The sequence below is a fragment of the Patagioenas fasciata genome, chromosome 22 (genome assembly GCF_037038585.1).
Source record: "Patagioenas fasciata isolate bPatFas1 chromosome 22, bPatFas1.hap1, whole genome shotgun sequence".
Taxonomy (NCBI): Eukaryota; Metazoa; Chordata; class Aves; order Columbiformes; family Columbidae; genus Patagioenas; species Patagioenas fasciata.
The window spans coordinates 515,512-534,513 of NC_092541.1; the positions used below are offsets into that span (position 1 = coordinate 515,512).

Here is a 19,002-nt window from a genome sequence, read left to right on the forward strand (position 1 = left end):
CTCCTCTCAGGGGTGTGTCAGGCAGCTCATTATCGACTGCTCCATGATTTTACTCTCTTCTGGGAGCCTTGTTATCCTTATTGGCAGGAAACTACTCATCTACAGCTTATTCGCACAAACTGTTGCATTTTCATGGCACAGGCTGCCCAAAAGGCTTAATGCGGCTTCTCAGAAGTGGCGTTTTGGTCCCACGGCACACGTCTACAGCAGCCGGGCTTCAGAACACAGGCTGTGCTCTCTGCCTGGCTTTGGGACGTGTGCCTGCTGCTCTCCGAGCTCTCAGCGCGGCGAAGAGAGAACAGACCGTGCTGGGTGTAAACGGGCAGGGCTGGCTCAGGGCGCTGAGAGACCCCGCGCCTCGAGTTCAGCTTTTCCAGCACATGGGCACAGGGCAGGTTGCTTTTGCTCTTCAACAAGAAAGTAACGAGGATTGTGTTGACAGAACTGCTTTGATAATGTTATAAGAAGAGAAAAGGGCTAAGTTTTAATGAGCTGGTGTTAAGCCACCACTAATTATCTGTCTCACTCTTATAGGAATGCTTGTGAGAGATCTAATATGCAGTAATTTACCTGAAGGCGGAGGAGTAAAAATGCCCTTTCCTCTGTCCTTATCTTGAAGGAAATTTTGGCAAACTTACGCAGCGTTCGATGGTGTTTAGTGGTTTTTAAGTACTTTAGCAAGTGCAAATGCTGTTTGATTGGATTTGACATGTTTGGAATTGAGAGTTAATTGAATTTTCAGCTGTAAACCCTCCCAACAACAGCAGCAGAGCCGTGACCCCGGGGCAGTCGTTGGTTGTGGGCAGCTCTGCTGTGGTAGGTGTTGGAAGAGTGTCAAGAGATAGGAGTAGGACAACTTCTGGTCTTCAGAATACCAGCTCTGATTTTCATCCTTTGTTTCCCTTTTCAGGAAAAGGCACTCCTAGAGGACATAAAATTAGCGATTATTTTGAGGTAAGCATCTTTACATTGTCTGAGAAAGCTGCTTGAATCACATTATGCAAAACCTGCAGACAGTCTGTAACGTGGCATCTGTTCCCAATCCGTCACTGGAGTCAGTGCTGGTGTTAACCCGATCTGCTCAGATCTGGTCAGGGAGAGGATAGGAGGTTTTTGGCAGTAGGTTTTAAAATGAACGTTTCTTTGAACAGTTGATAAAGCATTTTTTTAAAGAGCAGCCACGTAAGTACAGGTTTGGGGTTGGCGTCTGTTGGAACTGGGGTCTCGGAGGGGGATGTTGGCCTGTGCAAACCGAGCCGGGTACGGGTCAGTGCGTGACAGAACCTGCCTGCAGGGTCCTGCTGTTTTCAGTGGAAGGGCTGTGCAGGGTGTCCCTCGAGCAGAGACCCCTGCCCAGAACAACGATGGGCATTCTGAAAATCAGTATTAGTTTTATTGCCTAGTTTCTGGAACTTTTCCATGCCTGCACCATCCAGAGCTCCAGCTTTTCTCTTGTGTTTGCTCCCTATTTTACTGAGTAACTCAGAGTCAGAAATCGAGTGTGTGTTAGCACACATTTCTTTCCTGCCTAAAGCTTTTTTAGGTGCAGGAACGTGCAAATAAGTCCCTAGAGCCTATAAGGCTTCGTTTTCAGGATGAATGCGTTTCCTCCATCTCTGTTAAATGTGTTAATGTAGTGTTTCTGTTGCGTTGCCAGTTTGCCGGGGGAAGCGGCCCAGGCACCAGTCCTGGCCGGAGCGTGCCGCCCGTGGCCAGGTCGTCACCGCAGCATTCCCTGTCCAACCCCCTGCCGGTGAGTGCTGCTCTGGGGACGGGGCCGCTGGGGATGAAGGGTTCTGAACAGGGGAGAAGGGGCTCTTGGGGAGCCATTGGGCTTATTCTCTCTTTTTTACATCTGAGACTGGGTTCTGGCAGCAAAGCCGGATGTTTAGGGCGCTCGCTGTAACAGTGACTCGTCCGGTGTAACTGATACGAATATCGGAGTTTAGAACGTGGAAGATCAATATTTTCAGCAGGCTGTGCGGTTACAGATGGTTCACCGTCCTCAATACAACGTGGAGCTGGTGTGTTAATTATCTTACGTTCCGTTGTAGCCCCTGAATTTCTCCGTTGAGCTGGGAGTGTGCTGTGTGTTTGTGCAGCACTAGTGCGGTGATATTCTCATCTTGGCTGTACTGCACAACGTGCATATCATAATTATATTGGGAAGGTCTTTTAGTCCTTACGTGCACGGGACTTGTAAGGAGCAGTAGCAAAAGCTTGCGAAGAAATGCGTATACATGCACATCTGTGGTTGGTTTTTGTTACATAATTCCATTTTCTGTCACAGCAATTCTGCGAGATCTGAATGTGAAGAAATAACCAGTGTTTTTAAGCCATTTTAGCACAGAGCACCTAAAGACATTTATTCCAACTAACAAAGCAATATTCATGGCTGTGGTGTCTTTCGGAATGAGACAAACCTCTAAAGCTGTGAGTCGATATCGTAGTGGAGACGTTCTGCAGTCAGAACCTGTAGAGCAATAGTAACGGCTTCAGGATGTTCCTCCTTGTCCTCACGTCTCCTGACTGCTGCGAATGGAGGGGTTTGATGAGGGCTGGGTTAGGGAGCAGTGGGGCGATCTGGACACCCATAAATCCATGGGTCGGATGGGATGCACCCGCGGGTGCTGAGGGAGCTGGCTGAGGGCATTGCTGGACCGCTCTCCATCATCTTTGCCAAGTCTTGGGAAACGGGAGAGGTGCCCGAGGGCTGGAGGAAAGCAAATGGCACTGCAGGCTTCCCAAAGGGCAGGAAGGAGGACCCGGGAACTCCAGACCGGTCAGCATCACCTCCACCCCTGGGAAACTGATGGAACGGCTTCTCCTTGGTGCCATCTCAAGGCAGATCAGGGAGAAGAGGGGCATTAGGGGCAGTCAGCATGGCCTCACCAAGGGGAAGTCGTGCTTGACCAACCTCATAGACTTTATGAGGCCATCCCAAGATGTATGGATGATGGCAGAGCGGTGGACGTGATCTCCCTTGGCTTGAGTGAGGCATTGGACACAGTGTGCACAGCATCCTCCCAGCTGAACTGAGGAGTGCGGTCTGGATGAGCAGGCAGTGAGGTGACTGCGAACTGGTGAAGGGAAGAAGCCAGAGAGTCGTGGTCAGTGGGCAGAGTCCAGCTGAGGCCTGGATCCAGTGCAGGGCCTCAGAGGGCAGTGCTGGGGCCGGTATTCAATTCTTGCAAGGTCACTGATATACGATCATTCTTTCGGGGAGGAAAGCACGCTCTTATTTGTAATGTTAGCCAGAAAATAAGCTTCAGGTTGCAATTTAGGTTTTTAAGAAAAACTGAAGCCTGACCTGCCTGTTTATTTTCCATGTGGTGTGTGCCTGGCCCTGAGTTACAGCTTGGGAAGATGTGGATGATTATGACTCCGACTGCCAGGTTTTACCGGTGGTGTGCTGGCTTCTGTAGCGAGGGCAGTGAGGTCCTGCGTGCTGTCTGCAGTGCAGCACGGGGGATCCGTGTTCCTGCGGAACCCGCGTGCTGTGTCACAGTTGCAGGAGAAGGGAGCTGACCTTGGAGAGACGTGGTGCATCTTGAGAAGAACTTGGAAACGCATTAGTGCTGTGCTTATCTTGCAGAGTGGTCCCAGCTATAATGACAGAAATGAGCTTGCCGTGCCGTCTGGGCCCTGGACGTGGTTGGGTTGCTGGCATTTAACAGTTCTGACTCAGGTTATTTCACCAGAATAATGAATGAGTCGTGACATTGGCTGTTCTAAAATGGGTCCTTGAAAAACATCAAGCGGTATCATATTGAAAGCATTGACCAAAATCAACAGGCACTAAGAATTTTTGGATCTATGACCTATTTTGCCCCACTGGCACATGTGTTTGCACAGGAGGGGCTGTGTTAACTGGCGAGGAATTCTGTCCTGCGTGTTCATTTGTTACCTTTTGTTTTAACTGATAACTTCATCTGCTTTTTGAGGTCTGCCGTAGGAACGATCTCTCCAGGCGCCCCGTCTGAGCTCAGATCCTCCCCGCGCTGCCTGCCCGCTGCTGAGCTGCTGCTGCGCTCACAACAGTGTTGGCAGAGTCACAGAACTGCTTGTTTTTCCTAGAAAAGCCGATTGCGTTGTTTTTGCGTGTGTTGCAGCGGCGAGGGGAGCAGCCGCTGTACGGGGTGGACGGCAGCGCGGCGAAGGAGCCGCAGGAGGAGCACTCTGCGCTGCCAACGCTGATGTCGGTGATGCTGGCGAAGCAGCGGCTGGAGAACGAGCAGCTGGCGCAGAGGGGAGGTGGCCTCTGCTTTACGTTTGTCTCGGTGAGCAGCTCGGGACCGCTCTGAATCCCAGGGGATGTTTCTGGTTAAGGGACGGGGAGTTTGAAGCTTTTCTGCTCAAAGCCAGTGGGTCAGGTGCAGCCTGGTTTGTTGGTGCCCAAGTCCACCATCTTCTGGTAAGTTTGTCTTCCTTGTGAAGGTTTCCAGGTCCCAGCCTTCCCTTGTTTAATGAAATTATGTGAGTTTTTACTTAATGGCTCAAAATCTTATGTAGGTCAGAATAATAGCATCTAATCTGATACATGCAAAGAAGCAAAAGAATGAAGTATGGTCTTGCTGTGAGAAATGTTTGTTTTGGCCCCGCTTAATCTCAGCTGACATGAACTATATTAGGCTTTTAAAAGCTTTGTCTTTTAGCAGGTTGGGCCAGGCTTCTTGAAGGAAACGCTGTCTTTGTTGGGATAAAATAAATCTTTCAGAGTATTCTTAAACCTCGACGTGGAGGTGTGGTACCCAGACCAGGCCGCGCTCCCGTATGAAGGTGTCTGCACGGGCACTGGAGATGGTGCTGCGGAGCGTTTAATGGTGCTCTCACTCTCTTCTGCAGGCCCAGCAAGGCAGCCCATCTTCTACCGGATCAGGGAACACCGAGCATTCCTGCACTTCCCAAAAACAGATTTCCATCCAGCACAAGCAGTCACAGGTATAGCTCACTAGGTGATACATCTCTTGGATACGAGATTGAAGCTCGATGCAGCTTGTCTTCCACACCAGAGGATGCCACTTGTAGTAGATGCAATATTTCCAGTGAAAAGAGCCAGTAGACCCAGCTCAGTGTGTACCTGCTGATTGGGGTGAATCGCTCTGAACTCTGCTCCTTATCCTGCAAAGGATGCTTTTCCATTGCTGCTACTGGAGCTTGCCTGATCTCTTACTGAGGCTTTCCTGTGTCAACACTGGGGACAGCCCTGAGCTGTGTGCAGAGTGCTCGGGAGAGAAGCCCTCGTAGCTCTGTTCCTGTTCTGCTGTACCTGCACGTTCTCCCTCTGTCTGTAAGCGAAGGTGTGAAGGGAGCCTGGTTGATAGTGATGGGCGCCTCTGCTCCAGGCTGGGTCCTGGCTGTACCCGCGTTGCTCGCAGTGCGGACGTCCCCAGTCCAGCTGCAGCGCTGCGCAGCGCACCGCGGCGTGGTTCGCCCTGTCGGGGCGGAACGGGCCGGGTTCCTGACTGCGCTTCTCAGCAGCTTCACTGGCCCGAAGTCAAGAAGAGGAGCAGCTCTCCTGCCTGTGCTGCTGCCTCGTTGCTGCCCTGTGAATTGCCGAGATTCCCCTTGTGGCTTTATGGCAAGGTGTACTGGGAACGTTCTTCCCCAGAGTGCTGCGATACAGGGGATCTGCTGTTCTTAGAGCTTCCCGTTAGACCAGGGGGGCTACGCCGTGCCGTTGTGTGCTCACTGTCTGAAACATCATCTGCTTTTCTTAAATGTGCTTTAGAGTGATTTGGGTTTTTTTCCCTGCAGTCTGACCTCACAATGGAAAAAATATCTGCACTAGAAACCAGCAAGAACTCTGACCTGGAGAAGAAGGAGGGGAGGATAGATGATTTACTAAGAGTGAGTACTGGGAGTGAGACAGCTTTTCCAAAAGCCGCTGTTTCAAGGTGCCTGGCGTGCAGGTGCCAGCTGGGCTGCGGAGCAGGGGTTGTGTGCTCTTTGTGGAACCAAACAAGTCCAGTCAGCCCTTCCTTGCAAGGTAATTGAATTATTTTGAGACGTGGTAACTGTGGCAAGGTCTTAAATGTTTAAAAAAATAAAAATTAAAAAGTTCTTAGTGCTTGTGTTAAGGAGTTAAGGTACAAAGAGACTTACATGTAAACCGGGGTGATGGCACATCCCTGTTCTAGAGGGTTATTAAGATGTGAGTGGGTTAAGAACTGAAGAGCTTGGCTGGGATGTTTTGATAGAAGAACCTCGTTGTTTTCTGATCCCGCTGCTTTGTTTGCTTTACTCCGATGCCCAGAGCCTGCTGGAGAAGCTTCTTCCTGGGTGACGCTTGGGTTGGCTCTGGGGGATCGCAAGTCAAAGGCTTTTCTTGTTTGACTTCCAGGCCAACTGCGATTTGAGACGGCAGATAGATGAACAGCAGAAGATGCTGGAGAAGTACAAGGAGCGGTTGAACAGATGTGTAACGATGAGCAAGAAGCTGCTTATAGAAAAGGTGAGCTGGAGACTTTCACATCTCTGCGGTCGCGGTTCACATCTTTGAAAACTTCTCTGGCTTTTCAGCAGCAAAAACTTGCTCCGATTGCTATGGTGATAAAAGGCAACTGGAATTCTGTCTTGAATTATTTCCCTGCAAATGGGAATGTAATGCGATGACTGAAATGGTTCAGAATGTTTTGTTTTGGTTACTTTTCCCAGTTTCAGAGTGATCTCCCTGGCTCAAGTGAAATAGAGCTGTGAATGCAGCCGGCATTCCTTGGTTTGGAAACACGCACACCTGAGGTGTGACGGTGTCCAGCTCCGGCGATGCACGAGCAGGATCCCATTGTGCAGTGAAATTGCCAGATACGCTCTGTGACGCGGGCAAGGACTTAGACTGCTTTTCTTTCAAATGGCAAAGTTGGAGACAGTTGCTTTGTCTAATGCACATTAAAACACTGGGGAAGGTGCCAGGCTGCTGTTTACCAGCGTCCAGGCTGCTTCAAGATTGGGACATTTCCAGATGTCCTGATGTTAAACAATGTGGGGGACTAATTGCTCTCTCACCTGCTGGCCGTTTACACCTATTGTGTGTGGGCACTGGGTGGGTTGGACACCAGGGTGCTGCTGGCACACGCTCTCTGGTTGGCTTGGTTTTGTTACAGAGCCGAGCGGGACTCCCCTTGCTGTGGTTTGTGGCTCAGGGCCGGGTGTTAGTGCACCTGGCGCTCAGGTGGGTCTGCAGCCCGCTGAGAGCTTTGCCGGTCCCTCTTCAATCCCGACTGAAGCTTCACTGCTCCCATCTCCAGCCTTGGGAGTTTCCTCTCACCAGAAACACTGCGATGGGCACCACCGCCAGTCCTTGTGCGTGTTGGTGACCGTATCGAGACTGTGTCACTTCTGGGAGTTGTGCAAGCCCAGGACTGAGCTGGCTAATCACTGTATCTCAGTCTGAACAGCGATTGAAGGCGCATTTTCTTCTCTCCAGACCTCCGGTTTGAGTGAATAGCGACCTGATAGAGCCGTAGCTGGAGTCTAGCTCAGCTCCTGAGACAAAGGGACAGTTCTAATCCTACTGCTGGACTGACTTCAGCTGGTGATAAAATGGGTGTGAGCTGCCCAGGCAGTAAAGGGAAGGAAAGGTGAGGCCGAGGTGTCAGGAGGCAAACAAGTGCCTGTCGGACCAGTGTGCAGCGCCAGCAATCGCTTGATCAATGATTTTCAGCTGGCTTTCAGATAAGCAGCGCGAAACAATGAAGGGTGGTAAGAATTGGTAGTGATTCAGAAGGCAGCACAGCTCTTAGCTGCTGATTTATGGCGTAGATTTTAACACGTGTGTTGTGTTGTTTGCAGTCGAAGCAGGAGAAGATGGCCTGCAGAGACAAGAGCATGCAGGATCGCTTGAGGCTGGGTCACTTCACCACGGTGCGGCACGGGGCGTCCTTCACCGAGCAGTGGACAGACGGCTATGCCTTCCAGAACCTCATCAAGTGAGGACACAGTTCTCTTTAGCTGCAGAGACGGGAACATTCAGCAGTTGTGTGATGTCTTGCATGTCAAAATGTGAGAATGGTGTGAGTGATGCACGAAAGGATCGGATAGAAACCTCACTGCTGACAGTGGGGAGCGGTTCCGCGTTGATGTGAGGAATGTTGCCACTTGAACCGGGATGGGATGGTTTGGTTTGGCCCTGTGTCGGACGCAGCCGGTGCCCCGCTGGGTGTTCTCGGGGCGCCCACCTGGGGCGCAGGGCGGGCAAATCCTCACGTGGATCTGGAGTCGATCAGTGTGCACCGCTCTGTATAGCAGTCAAGGAGCGCTAATTAGCTCCTTTTTTCAAACTAGAAAGTAGAGAAGCTTGAAAGAGAAAATCCATACTATTTAACTTTGTTTGCCTCCTGGTAACAGTGATCAAAGGGGCTGCAGAAACCTGGAAATGGAGATCAAGAGACCCTTTTATGCAGGATGTTAATGGAAATAGCCAGTAAATTCCCACCTGGCCTAGGCCTTTAAGTAGGACTTGGCAAATTAATTGCATTAGAGAGAGCTATGTGTGATCCTTTCAAATCATGTCACTGCTCTGTGGTCTGACAGGGAGGTGCGGATGGACTTTCTAATTCTTCCTTAGTTTGTGCTGTGAGACATGGTAGAAATACTTCAGGAATATTTACCTGCAGCCTCAGTCTCCTTAAAAAGTGAATTGAGTCATTTAGACTTGGAGAGTGCTTTTATCGCTGTGAAATGTTTTGAGATGATCTCTTTGTCTTGGAGGGTTGTTTTCTTAGGGAAATGGGGAACGGTGCTGGTTTTGTTTCAGAGATCTAGGGACAGTTTAGCTGTCCCTTGGAGTACAAAGGGACCTTCTCAGCCAGCCCAGGCTCAGGAACAGCTCTAACGGGAAAGGTTTGAACAGAGCCTTCTAGGAAAGCGTGTGCAGCGTCGGTGACTCACCGTGCATCGCGGGGCGTCCGCGAGGTCGGCAGCTCCTCGGCTTGGATATCCTCTATGAATAAAACCTTTCACTTGGGAAAGGCTTCTGTGGGTCAGAAAAGAGTCCCCTTTTATGTAAAAATGCCTTGAAAAGAATCTGAGCCGTAATGTTTGGCACACTCCCCTTTTCTGTGCAAAAACATTGTGTTACTAATCTTACAAGAACAACTGATTTGGAATTCATTGCTCTGGTCAGGAACAGGCACTGGAGACAAAGCAGTAGGTACCGTTAGTTATCTGTTTCATGCTTTCTCTGCTCTCTTCCTCCCAGACAACAGGAAAGGATAAACTCCCAGCGGGAAGAAATAGAAAGGCAACGAAAAATGCTAGCGAAACGGAAGCCACCCGCCATGGGCCAGACCCCGCCAGCCAGCAACGAGCAGAAGCAGCGCAAGAACAAGACCAATGGCGCGGAAAATGAAACGTAGGTTCCGTGGCCCTGGTGGTGCTTTGCGGAGCTGCGCGCCTGGGGCGGAGCGCGGAGCACCTCCCGGGAGTGGGATCGCGCCCTGGGCTCCGGGCTTCGCTCGCGCACGGACGGGCGCTGTGGAGCTGGCACTGAGCAGCATCTGGCTGCGGTTCTGAGCAGTTTTCACTGGACTGAAACAGGGATCGTTGCTGAGCCCAGACTTCGCCTGAGCTTGACTTCCTTTGCATGCAGCACCTTATTCAGCATTTCTGTTGCATCGGGTTTGCCTTTTTCTTAAGCATTACAACTTCAGAAAAACAAATTGTCCCCATTGAGAAGCCTTTATTCCCATGCACTTTCTGTTGAGGCAGGCGAAATGTGGCGTTGAGGGCTCTCAACAGCCAGGGTGACAAAGAAGGGGACACCCAAATTCCTTCATTTCTTTGTGGTTCCTCTTTGGTGTGCGGTTGTTGCTGTGTCTTACAAAGGAGAGGAGGGCCCGTGATACACGTTCAAACGTGCGCTGTCCTGAAACCGGATTCTAGTTTGGGAATGAGAAAAACACTTTCATTCAGTGAGATGAATCTGCTGTCTCAGAGCCCCCTTGCATTTTGTAACGCTTGCTGCGAACAGGCAGCAATTTCGGGCAGCGCTTGCCTGGTGGCGCTCGTTACGTCTCGTGCATAATGAGCAGACGGTTGGTGTTTAGCCCTGGATTTCGTTGTGCACAGGGATATGTGGAAGCTCGTTGCTGGTTTATTCCGCATCCAGCAACAGCAGCCAGCGACGGGCGCGTGTGGGGCGGCCTTGGACATGAGCTGGGTCTGGTTAAAGCTCAGGCTGGCGCTGCAGGGGGGTGGAGGGGTGGGAGTTAACGTACTTCTGGATGGAATTTATGGCACCGCCTGTGTTTTGTATGCATCTTGAATTGGTAATAAGCACTTCCTTGTGGTCAGGATTCTTTCAAAAGGAGCTGGGCTTGCGGGTTTTGCAAAAAAAAAAAACCAAAAAACTAGGTTGCCGAGCACTCTGTCGCATGCATTGAAGCTTAATGCACCTGGTCTGTCTCTCCCGTGCAGGTTAACGTTAGCAGAGTACCACGAACAGGAGGAAATCTTCAAACTCCGACTAGGTCACCTTAAAAAGGTAAGAACTGAGCGCAGAAAAGACCTTTAGGTGGGTTTTTGAGTCAGTGTTCCATGAACAAAAGCATTTCTGTTGAGAGATCGCTACTGTTGGTTTGCTAATTGAGAGGATTTTGTTGCTTGAAAGGGATGGCCAGGATTTGGTGGTCACTCTTCCAAGGCAGCAGTATTCAGGAAGGATGTTCTGTGCTTCAATGTATAGAATTGTGCCCTTATAGTCAGGATTTCATGCAGTTTTCCACTGTTTCGATGCATGGACTCGATGACCCTTGTGGGTCCGTTCCAACTCGGAGCGCTCTATGGGTGAGTCACGGTGACCTGCCCGGTGCTGGGCTCTGCGTGTCTGACATGGGCAGGAGGAGTGGGCCAAGGGAAGAAAATTCCAAGAAAACAACAAAAATCACAACCCTCACCCACTTTCCCGTTTCTTCGCAGTGTAGAGTAACCAGCGTTACCAGTGACAGTCCAGTAACATCTCTTGGGATTTGGGAAACTAGTTCTGTTAGGTGGTTGTAATGCACGTTTGTTTTCGAATAACTGGGCTTCGGTAGGAACTGTACCTGCAGTGCAGTTTTATTTAGATAACCATAGAATCACAGGATGGTCTGGATTGAAGGGACCTTCCCAGCTCCCCCAGTGCCCCCCCTGCCATGACAGGGACATCTTCACCAGCTCAGGGTGCTCAGAGCCCCGTCCAGCCTGGCCTGGGGTGTCTCCAGGGATGGTTCATCCACCACCTCTCTGGGAACCTGGGCCAGGCTCTCACCACCCTCAGGGGAAAGGATTCTGTCCTTGGATCTGGTCTAAATCTACCCTCTTTTACTTTAAAACTCTCCTCCTTTGTGATAAGGTGAGCGATGTGGGCAGGACACCCAAACCATGCTTGCTCGAAGCTTCCGCATTGCTTGAGTGGATTGATTGCAGGTCTGTCCATGCTGCGTTGAGTGTGCCCGCCTGGGACAGAGGAGTCCGCTTGGAAACAAACCTTGGTGGAAAATGAAGTAATGCTTTGGAATGATGGCGTTGTCTGAGGCTGCGCTTATCCTTCTCCGCTTTTGGAAACCGGCTCATTCTTTGTGCCTAAAAATAGAACAAGTTGAGAAGGGGAGGAATAGAGTCACAAGACTAATGGGCATCTATGTCCCTTGAGTCATGTATACTAAATAATAATGCTCACGGCGCACGGTTTAATTGAGGTTTGCAACCCCGTCCACAGCAATGTGGATTTTAGTGTCGTGTTTGAGGGCACGAGAACTTGCAGCTCTATAGAAAGTGCTTGAAAAGCTCCACGTGGCGCTGAGTTGCACCGACCTGTTGCACCGCTTACCACTGACAGGACCGCGTTGTCCTCCCACATCCTCCATCCCCTCCCGACGCTGCCCCATCGCTATGGGGCCTCACGACACCCCTGTTCTTCCGAGCGCGTCCCCTTGGCCCGGCAGGCTCCGAGTTCCTGCAAGAGCAGCCACGTAGCGCTTGATCAGGGGAGGAGCAGAACCAGAGCAACAGCACCTCTCAGTTACAGAAGGTGATAACGAGACGGTGTCTGGGTGGAGGTGTCAACAGCACTACCCAGTGTTTATTCCCGTCACCTCCCACTTGACCTGTGGTTGACTGTGGCCACCCCTTTAATCTCCCAGCTTCTTCGCAGGTGCAGTTCCGTCGTGTTTCCGTCGGTCGGGCAGGAATGCGAGCCGCGTCCTCACAGTGACGCGTCTCCCTTTGCTTTGGTGCAGGAGGAAGCGGAGATCCAGGCGGAGCTGGAGCGGCTAGAGAGGGTCAGAAACCTACACATCAGGGAGCTGAAAAGGATACACAATGAAGATAATTCACAGTGAGTACACGGGATTCGGGACCAGGAAGGTAGAACACCCCTTTATTCCCTTCATCAAGGGAAACACGCAATCTTTTTTAAGTTGGTGTTACAACTGGATATGTCGCTAAACCATGGGGACGGCACAGCTTGAAGTTAATGAGAGACAAAAGCTTCCAGGTGCATCAACGCACCATTATTTAGTTTTTATCAGTGATCAAATAGTATTAAATCTATCAGTTGTTAACACAGTTTTATTATTTTTCTGTCTCAATATAAAAATGTTATTTCTGAGCTGTAATTTATTGTGTAATTTATTGTACATTATGTCTATGTTCTTAAATCATGGCTTTCTCACCAGATTTAAAGACCACCCAACGCTAAATGATAGATATTTGTTGCTACATCTCCTGGGTAGAGGCGGCTTCAGTGAAGTATATAAGGTAAATTTGAAGTGGCGGTCTGTGGTGTAACCGGGATCTGCAGTGGAACGCTGCAGTAAGCAGAGTTTCACACGAGCGTTCTCCTTGGGGGCTGTGGTGGTGGCCAGGAGGGAGGACAACGCGCGTGGTGCGTCTGGCTTGCATTGGGCAGCAGGCTTGAGATTTTTGGGTTCTGTGCTTGTCCTCGGAGCTCAGATTTCCTGCAAACGCGAGTTACAAGAAAACGTTGCACCGGGTCTGCGAGTTCTGTCAGGACAGAGTTTCAAGCCGCTTGTTGTTCAAGTGCTGCACACAGATAGCTGGAGCGGCCGAGCTCGATTGAATGCAGCCTAGCGAGTCTGAACGTCCCTGTAAATCAGAGGAAGTAGCTGCAATAACGAGAGCAGAGTCTGCGTGTCCTGGGGTAGAAGGCTTTTCTCCTCGTGTCTTTACTGAGGCTCTGCAGTCGCGGACTGGGTGCGTGGTCCTGGGACTCGCTCGGAGCTGAGGATTCCTGCTGTGTCCGCACTCTCGCGCCCAAAACCCGTGCACCTCGTTGCTTGGTGTTCGACTCTTACACCTCAGAGCCTTTTCAGTTCTCAATATTCCCCATCCATACCCAGTCGTTCTTAAGTCATGCTGAGTTTGGCTAGAGCTAGAATAACTGTGCCAATGCAAACATGGCCAGCGCAAGGGTTAGGTGTTGTTTTGAGGCAATACAACAATAGGTGTCTAAGGCAGGCGGGGCAGGACTGCCCACGTAGTGAAAAAGAGAAGTGTTATCTGCATGGAAATACTCTAAACTGCTCTTTGGAGGCTTTGCTGACTTCAGTAGAAAGCTTTGGCTCCACAGGTAAAAGCAAGAGGGTGCAAATCCTTCCTACCTGAGCACACACAGGAGTCGTAACTGTTGTTAAATAAATGCTTAGCTCTTCTTCCCCAGGGTCTGGGTCAATCTATTAAGCTTTAGGAGTTAAGTATACAGCTCCTGAGGTGGACACGCGTTGTCCTTGTCTGCTTACAATAAGATTTGGCCTCATCCAGTGAATCCTTAGCTGTTGCTGCTCTCAGACGAGGTAGGAGATTCCCGCGCTCTCCCCACGCACGGTTCCAGGGCTCTGTTCTGTGGGCACCGCCTGAGTAGCAGAGACTGGAGGGAAACAACCACACGGCACAAGATTTGCACCCTTCTGCCATTGAATTCTCCAGTTTCTAAAGAAGCTGAAGCATTTTGCTCCAAGATGGAAAACTGAGCTACCAGTGGGGAAAAGTGTTGAAAATCTGTATGTTTGGGGTTTTTAACTGAGCACAGAAGATGGTTCGGGAGATAGTGGCAGGGTCTCTCCACTGTGATTGATTGTCTGTGCTTTGGTAGCTCGGCCTTTCTGATCCCATTGCAGCTCTGGCAGTAAGATGTCAGACTAAATGCAGCAGTACTTGGATCCCATAGGGAAGGTCGGATCAAAGCGCAGCGTATTCCATTGTTTTCAGAGCTGCTCGCTTTCATTAGTAAAACTTAATTGCCCCAAAACGCGGGGTTGCTCTTCACTCGGTGTGTTCCCATCCCGGTTTGCTGGGCGGGGACGTGGGTTCGTTAGAGCTTGGCTGCTTTTGCGGTATTGACTCGAAGTTGTGATTCCTACTGACTTCCAGCTCTGCTCTCCGCAGGCGTTTGATTTAACAGAACAGAGATACGTAGCTGTGAAAATACACCAGTTAAATAAAAACTGGAGAGATGAGAAGAAAGAAAACTATCACAAGTAAGTAAGGCTGTGTGTTCCCAAAGTCCTGCGTGTGGTTCTCCAGTGTCTTCCTTTTCCTGGAATACCTGATCCTTTCACAGACCGTTTGGACTGTACCTGTGTCACGGCCTGGGAGGGAGGTGCAGGAAGCCTTTGGGTGTTGGTGACGCTCGCTCCCCAGCACCGCGGGTTAGTGAGCTCTGCAGAGCGGCCGCCAGGCCTCCTCGACACGGCTGCAAAGACAGAGCTGGGATCCGAGTTCCCAGCGGTCGCTGGGACGCACTGGGATGCACTGGGACGCACTGGGCTGCTGTGAGCCCTGGAGCTCGGGCTGCTGAGCTTCACGGAGTTTTTCTAGAACTTGCTGATTTTTGCATTCAGCTCTTTTGGATCCCTCAACAGTTGATGATGAGGTTATCCTATTTTGGCAAGCAGCACCGATAATCAAGATCAGTTACTCTGTAGTGTCGCCAGCGTTTGAGGTGCACTCATTCTGTGGTTCTCAGGAGCTGGTCTGGGTGGTTCCTCGATCGTTTTCCATTTCTTGCCGTGTCAGAACAATGTTCTGGGATCGATTGGAGTGGGGCTGATGTGTGCTGCGTGTTCGCTATCTGCAGAACTGAACGTTAATCACTTGCATGACTAACGCTCAGACTTTCCTGTTTTCAGACATGCGTGTAGAGAGTACAGAATTCACAAAGAACTGGATCATCCTCGAATAGTTAAGCTATATGACTACTTTTCGTTGGATACTGACTCGTAAGTTGCGTCGCTATGTCCTTGACTTGCTTTGGCCATTCACTGCATGTATTTGGTCTCTTAAAGCGTTGCCGGGCAGTGCAGGGAAGGCGCACAGCAGCGTTACAGACCGTGCCGCAGAGGTGTCTGCGGTGCGTTCAGCATGCGGCGCTTTTCTAGAGACGCCCGCTCACGAACCAGTGTGCCGTATTGTGTCAGATACGGTGCTTTACTGGTAAATCCTGCTTTTTGCTGGCCTGGCAAATGCCCCAGCTGATGCAGCTTTCCAGTTCTGGAGCTTCATGGGGCGTCTCTGACCCTTGGACTATTGAGCATTGGGGACTGTGCTCATGGTAGCTTGTTTTTAGAAGGGGATTAACAGGCTGCAGGACTCTTAATTGAATGTATTGACTGAATAGGTAAATCTTACAGCCAAGCAGTAAAAATGTGTTCCGATTTCCATCAGGTGCCTTAATGCTAACAACTGCTGTTTCGCCCTCAGGTTTTGTACAGTGTTAGAATACTGTGAGGGAAACGATCTGGACTTCTACCTGAAGCAGCACAAGCTCATGTCGGAGAAAGAGGCGCGATCCATTATCATGCAGATTGTGAACGCTTTAAAATACTTAAACGAAATCAAACCTCCCATCATACACTATGACCTTAAACCAGGTATGCCGTGCTGCTGGCCGGCGCGCGAGGCTGCTGGTGAAGGTAACGGGGTCCAAGTGACGCGGGGAGGTTTGTTTCCCAGGCGGCGCTGTCTGGGAAAGCGAATTTACCACAGGAAAAAAGAACAAAATGCATAGAACATGCTGTGGAAAGGGCATCATCTCCCAAAATTGCAACACGAAACAAGGAAGTGACATTCCAGAAAAAGGAGCCTCCTTGTTCAGAATGAGCCCTTGAACCTCTAAGTGTGTTTGGTTCCTTAATGCCTGTATTCTGCTGGTGAGAGCTGCTGCTATTGCTTCATAAGGGTTCTGTTAATTACTAGAGTGTTTCATGTTCCCATTCCCCTGGCTTGTTCTTTCTGTAGTTGTCTGCCTGCAAATTCGGTGGCACAGCTTGCAGTGTTTAGTTTCCCGTGTGGTGCGGCAGCTCCCGGGGCTGAGGACGCACGGCTGGTTTGCTCAGGTCTGCCTTTGAGTTCTGTGGCATCTCCCGGGTAGAAAGTCCCCTCCAGACGCTGTTGCGGTTCTCCCGTTATCCCTGGGCAGAGCCACGAGGGCAGAAGTGGAAGTGGAGTGCTCTTTGGTGCAGCAGTGGAAGTGCTCCCTTTGGCCTGCTGCCTGCTGGCTGCGGAGCCTTTTTTTGTCCTGGGCCAGTAAAACCGGGCCGTTATCCCTGGCTGTCTCCCTGGACTGGCGGCACTTCATCAGCGTTGTGTAACCGCTGTGTGATGTGGTTTGTTGCATCAGCCTGAGGAATCTGTACAGGAGATGGTGCTGTTGCTCTAGCTCTGGTGACCCCGTCCCTTCCGCCTGCTCCGCGTTGTCTGAGCACGCAGCAGAGCTCTGCCCACGGCGTTCTGAAGCCGTGATTCATGCTGCCATCACGCACCGTTCTGCTGCCTTATTGTAGGCTTTGCGAAAAACAGTGAGGATCTGACTTCTTGATCCTTGCTGGATTTGTGAAAGGCTCTTGCCTAAGCAATAATTGTCCTTTTTGAGCTCAGAAAGGGACTGGGAAGTGTTGCCAGGAAGGAGAGAGTTTCTGGCTTGTTGAGAGGCCAGGGCAAGTCAGGACTTCTGGGCAGAATGAGTCATGACTCTGTGAGTACTTCTTAATCCTTTTTGACCTTTGGGAGGGGTCAAAACTGCACGGGCATCAAGCTCGTTTGGCTGATACGACTCAGAACCTGGAGGCTCCGAGTAATTTCAGGCCACTGGGTCGTTGAAGGATGGGCAGCTCAGTTCTGGCACTGGAGTTGTCTCTGGAGCTCAGAGTGTTGGGTGTTGCAACACCTACCCCGGGCTGCTGCAGCTCCTGTAGGTTCCTTGTGTTCTCATGCAGGGTGCCAGAGTTCAATGCCATTTTATTCTTGGTTTGTTTTTCATGCTAGATGTGCATCCTAAGGGGCCGTTTCCTTCCTCCGTCTAGGTAACATTCTTCTAGTCAATGGTACTGCATGTGGGGAGATAAAAATCACCGATTTTGGACTCTCCAAAATCATGGATGATGACAGCTACAACTCTGTGGATGGCATGGAGCTGACATCGCAGGGGGCTGGTACTTACTGGTAAGTGTCGCCCGGGGCACTCGCGAGTTACACATCAAAACCAGTTTGTAAACAGCTTTGGATCTCTGTCAGCTCTGTGTGTGCTGCCATTGTGTGTGACAGCTTGAGACACTGAGGCTCGAGAGCCCAGGAACTGCTCTCGTTGTCACAGGGCTCCTTTGGGGCTGGCAGCTTTTCACTTTTCAGTGGCTTAGTGCTGATACATTTGAAAACCAAAGGGCCTGCTGAAAAGCTGCATATGCTGCTGAGACAGCGAGCTCTGGAGCGGAGCTCGGCTGCGATTTCAGTCTGTAATGGCGCTGTCTGACAGTGTAAGCAAGGAGGGGGAAAATACTACGTCTGTCTGGAAATTCAGGTACATCAGGGAGATGGAGAGAGAGTTCCAGCGAAATGAGGAGGTGAGAATCCATCGTTAGCTCTTACAAAGAATCTCACAGCGCTGTCTGTAGCCAGAGCTTCACTTCAAGGGTCACACTAAAGATGTTTTCAGCAGTGTTGTGTGTTCAGTGCCAAGTGTCGCTGTGTCACCCGCGGCTGAGCGAGGCCCGCGGGCAGTGCCACCGAGCGCGGTTCTTCGCCGCTACCCCGGCTGCAGCGCGTCACTGCGAGCAGAGCCGTGCAGGAACGTCTGCTAAGGCCTCTGGGTTGTACAGCTTTGTTCTGTTCCTAAAAATGAAACTAAGCGTGGTTGGAGCGAGGCTGAGTGTCTCTAACTAGGACGTGGCATCCGGGGTTGCGTTTCTAGAAATATGTCTTTTGGCTGCGTGTTCCTATTGTGGAATTGTTGGCCGAGCCCTTTTGACAACAAATTCCAGTTCTGAAGATAAAAGAAAATGGCATTATTGTATGTGCTCTGGTGCAAAGAAAGCGGCTGACTAGCCCGGAGCCCGAGTGCCTGCAGAGCCTGGGGTCACCGCTCCTGGAAGGAGATCAGGAATGAAGGGAGGTCCTTCGAGTCTCAATCAGTACCTGATCACAGCAGCTTTTTCCTTCATTTCTAAAGAAAAAGACTGAAAGTATTTCGAGATGCTGCTCATAACCTGTTGTCGCTTCCTTCCAACCAGGTATTTGCCACCAGAATGTTTTGTGGTTGGGAAAGAGCCTCCAAAGATTTCAAATAAAGTTGATGTGTGGTCAGTGGGAGTCATCTTCTATCAGTGTCTCTATGGCAGGAAGGTAAGAAGGCATTTAACTCCTCTCCTAGCGGTGATTCCCAAACCTTTTGGGAGGCAGCCCTGGCTTCTGCTTCCTTCTGTTCCCCACGTTTAGAAGGTGCTCCTGCCTCGTCTCCTCACCGCCAGGTCCGAGGCAGAGTCCCCGCTAACGAAGCGAGGAGGAGTTACAAGGCTGTGCTTTGCTCTACGTGGCACTTTTTCCAAAGCAGCGTTCTGCAGAACGTCTCTTCCTGCTGGGCATGGTCCCGCTGAGGCCGTTATGGGCAGGACGAGCGTATCGTTCGGGGTCAGACACCTGGGGTTCTTGTTCTGGCACCGTTTGGTGACGCGTTCGATGCGCTGACCCTTTGAGCCTGATGCTGCTGGACAGCTGTGTGTTTGTAGGAAA

The 19,002-nt window shown here is 50.7% G+C and overlaps 1 protein-coding gene across 2 annotated transcripts in view; it reads left to right on the forward strand.

Moving 5' to 3' along the window:
* Nucleotides 1-19,002, forward strand: part of TLK2 (tousled like kinase 2) — a 35,083-nt gene that overhangs the window by 12,280 nt on the left and 3,801 nt on the right. For both annotated transcript variants that reach the window (XM_065856104.2, XM_065856105.2), the window contains exons 5-20: nt 911-954; nt 1,658-1,753; nt 4,113-4,280; nt 4,846-4,941; nt 5,758-5,850; nt 6,344-6,454; nt 7,792-7,928; nt 9,200-9,352; nt 10,417-10,483; nt 12,219-12,316; nt 12,657-12,738; nt 14,386-14,477; nt 15,129-15,218; nt 15,700-15,869; nt 17,301-17,439; nt 18,504-18,615. In XM_065856104.2, coding sequence (XP_065712176.1) covers nt 911-954; nt 1,658-1,753; nt 4,113-4,280; nt 4,846-4,941; nt 5,758-5,850; nt 6,344-6,454; nt 7,792-7,928; nt 9,200-9,352; nt 10,417-10,483; nt 12,219-12,316; nt 12,657-12,738; nt 14,386-14,477; nt 15,129-15,218; nt 15,700-15,869; nt 17,301-17,439; nt 18,504-18,615 — 1,748 coding nt within the window. The remainder of the gene's footprint in view (nt 1-910; nt 955-1,657; nt 1,754-4,112; nt 4,281-4,845; nt 4,942-5,757; nt 5,851-6,343; nt 6,455-7,791; nt 7,929-9,199; nt 9,353-10,416; nt 10,484-12,218; nt 12,317-12,656; nt 12,739-14,385; nt 14,478-15,128; nt 15,219-15,699; nt 15,870-17,300; nt 17,440-18,503; nt 18,616-19,002) is intronic.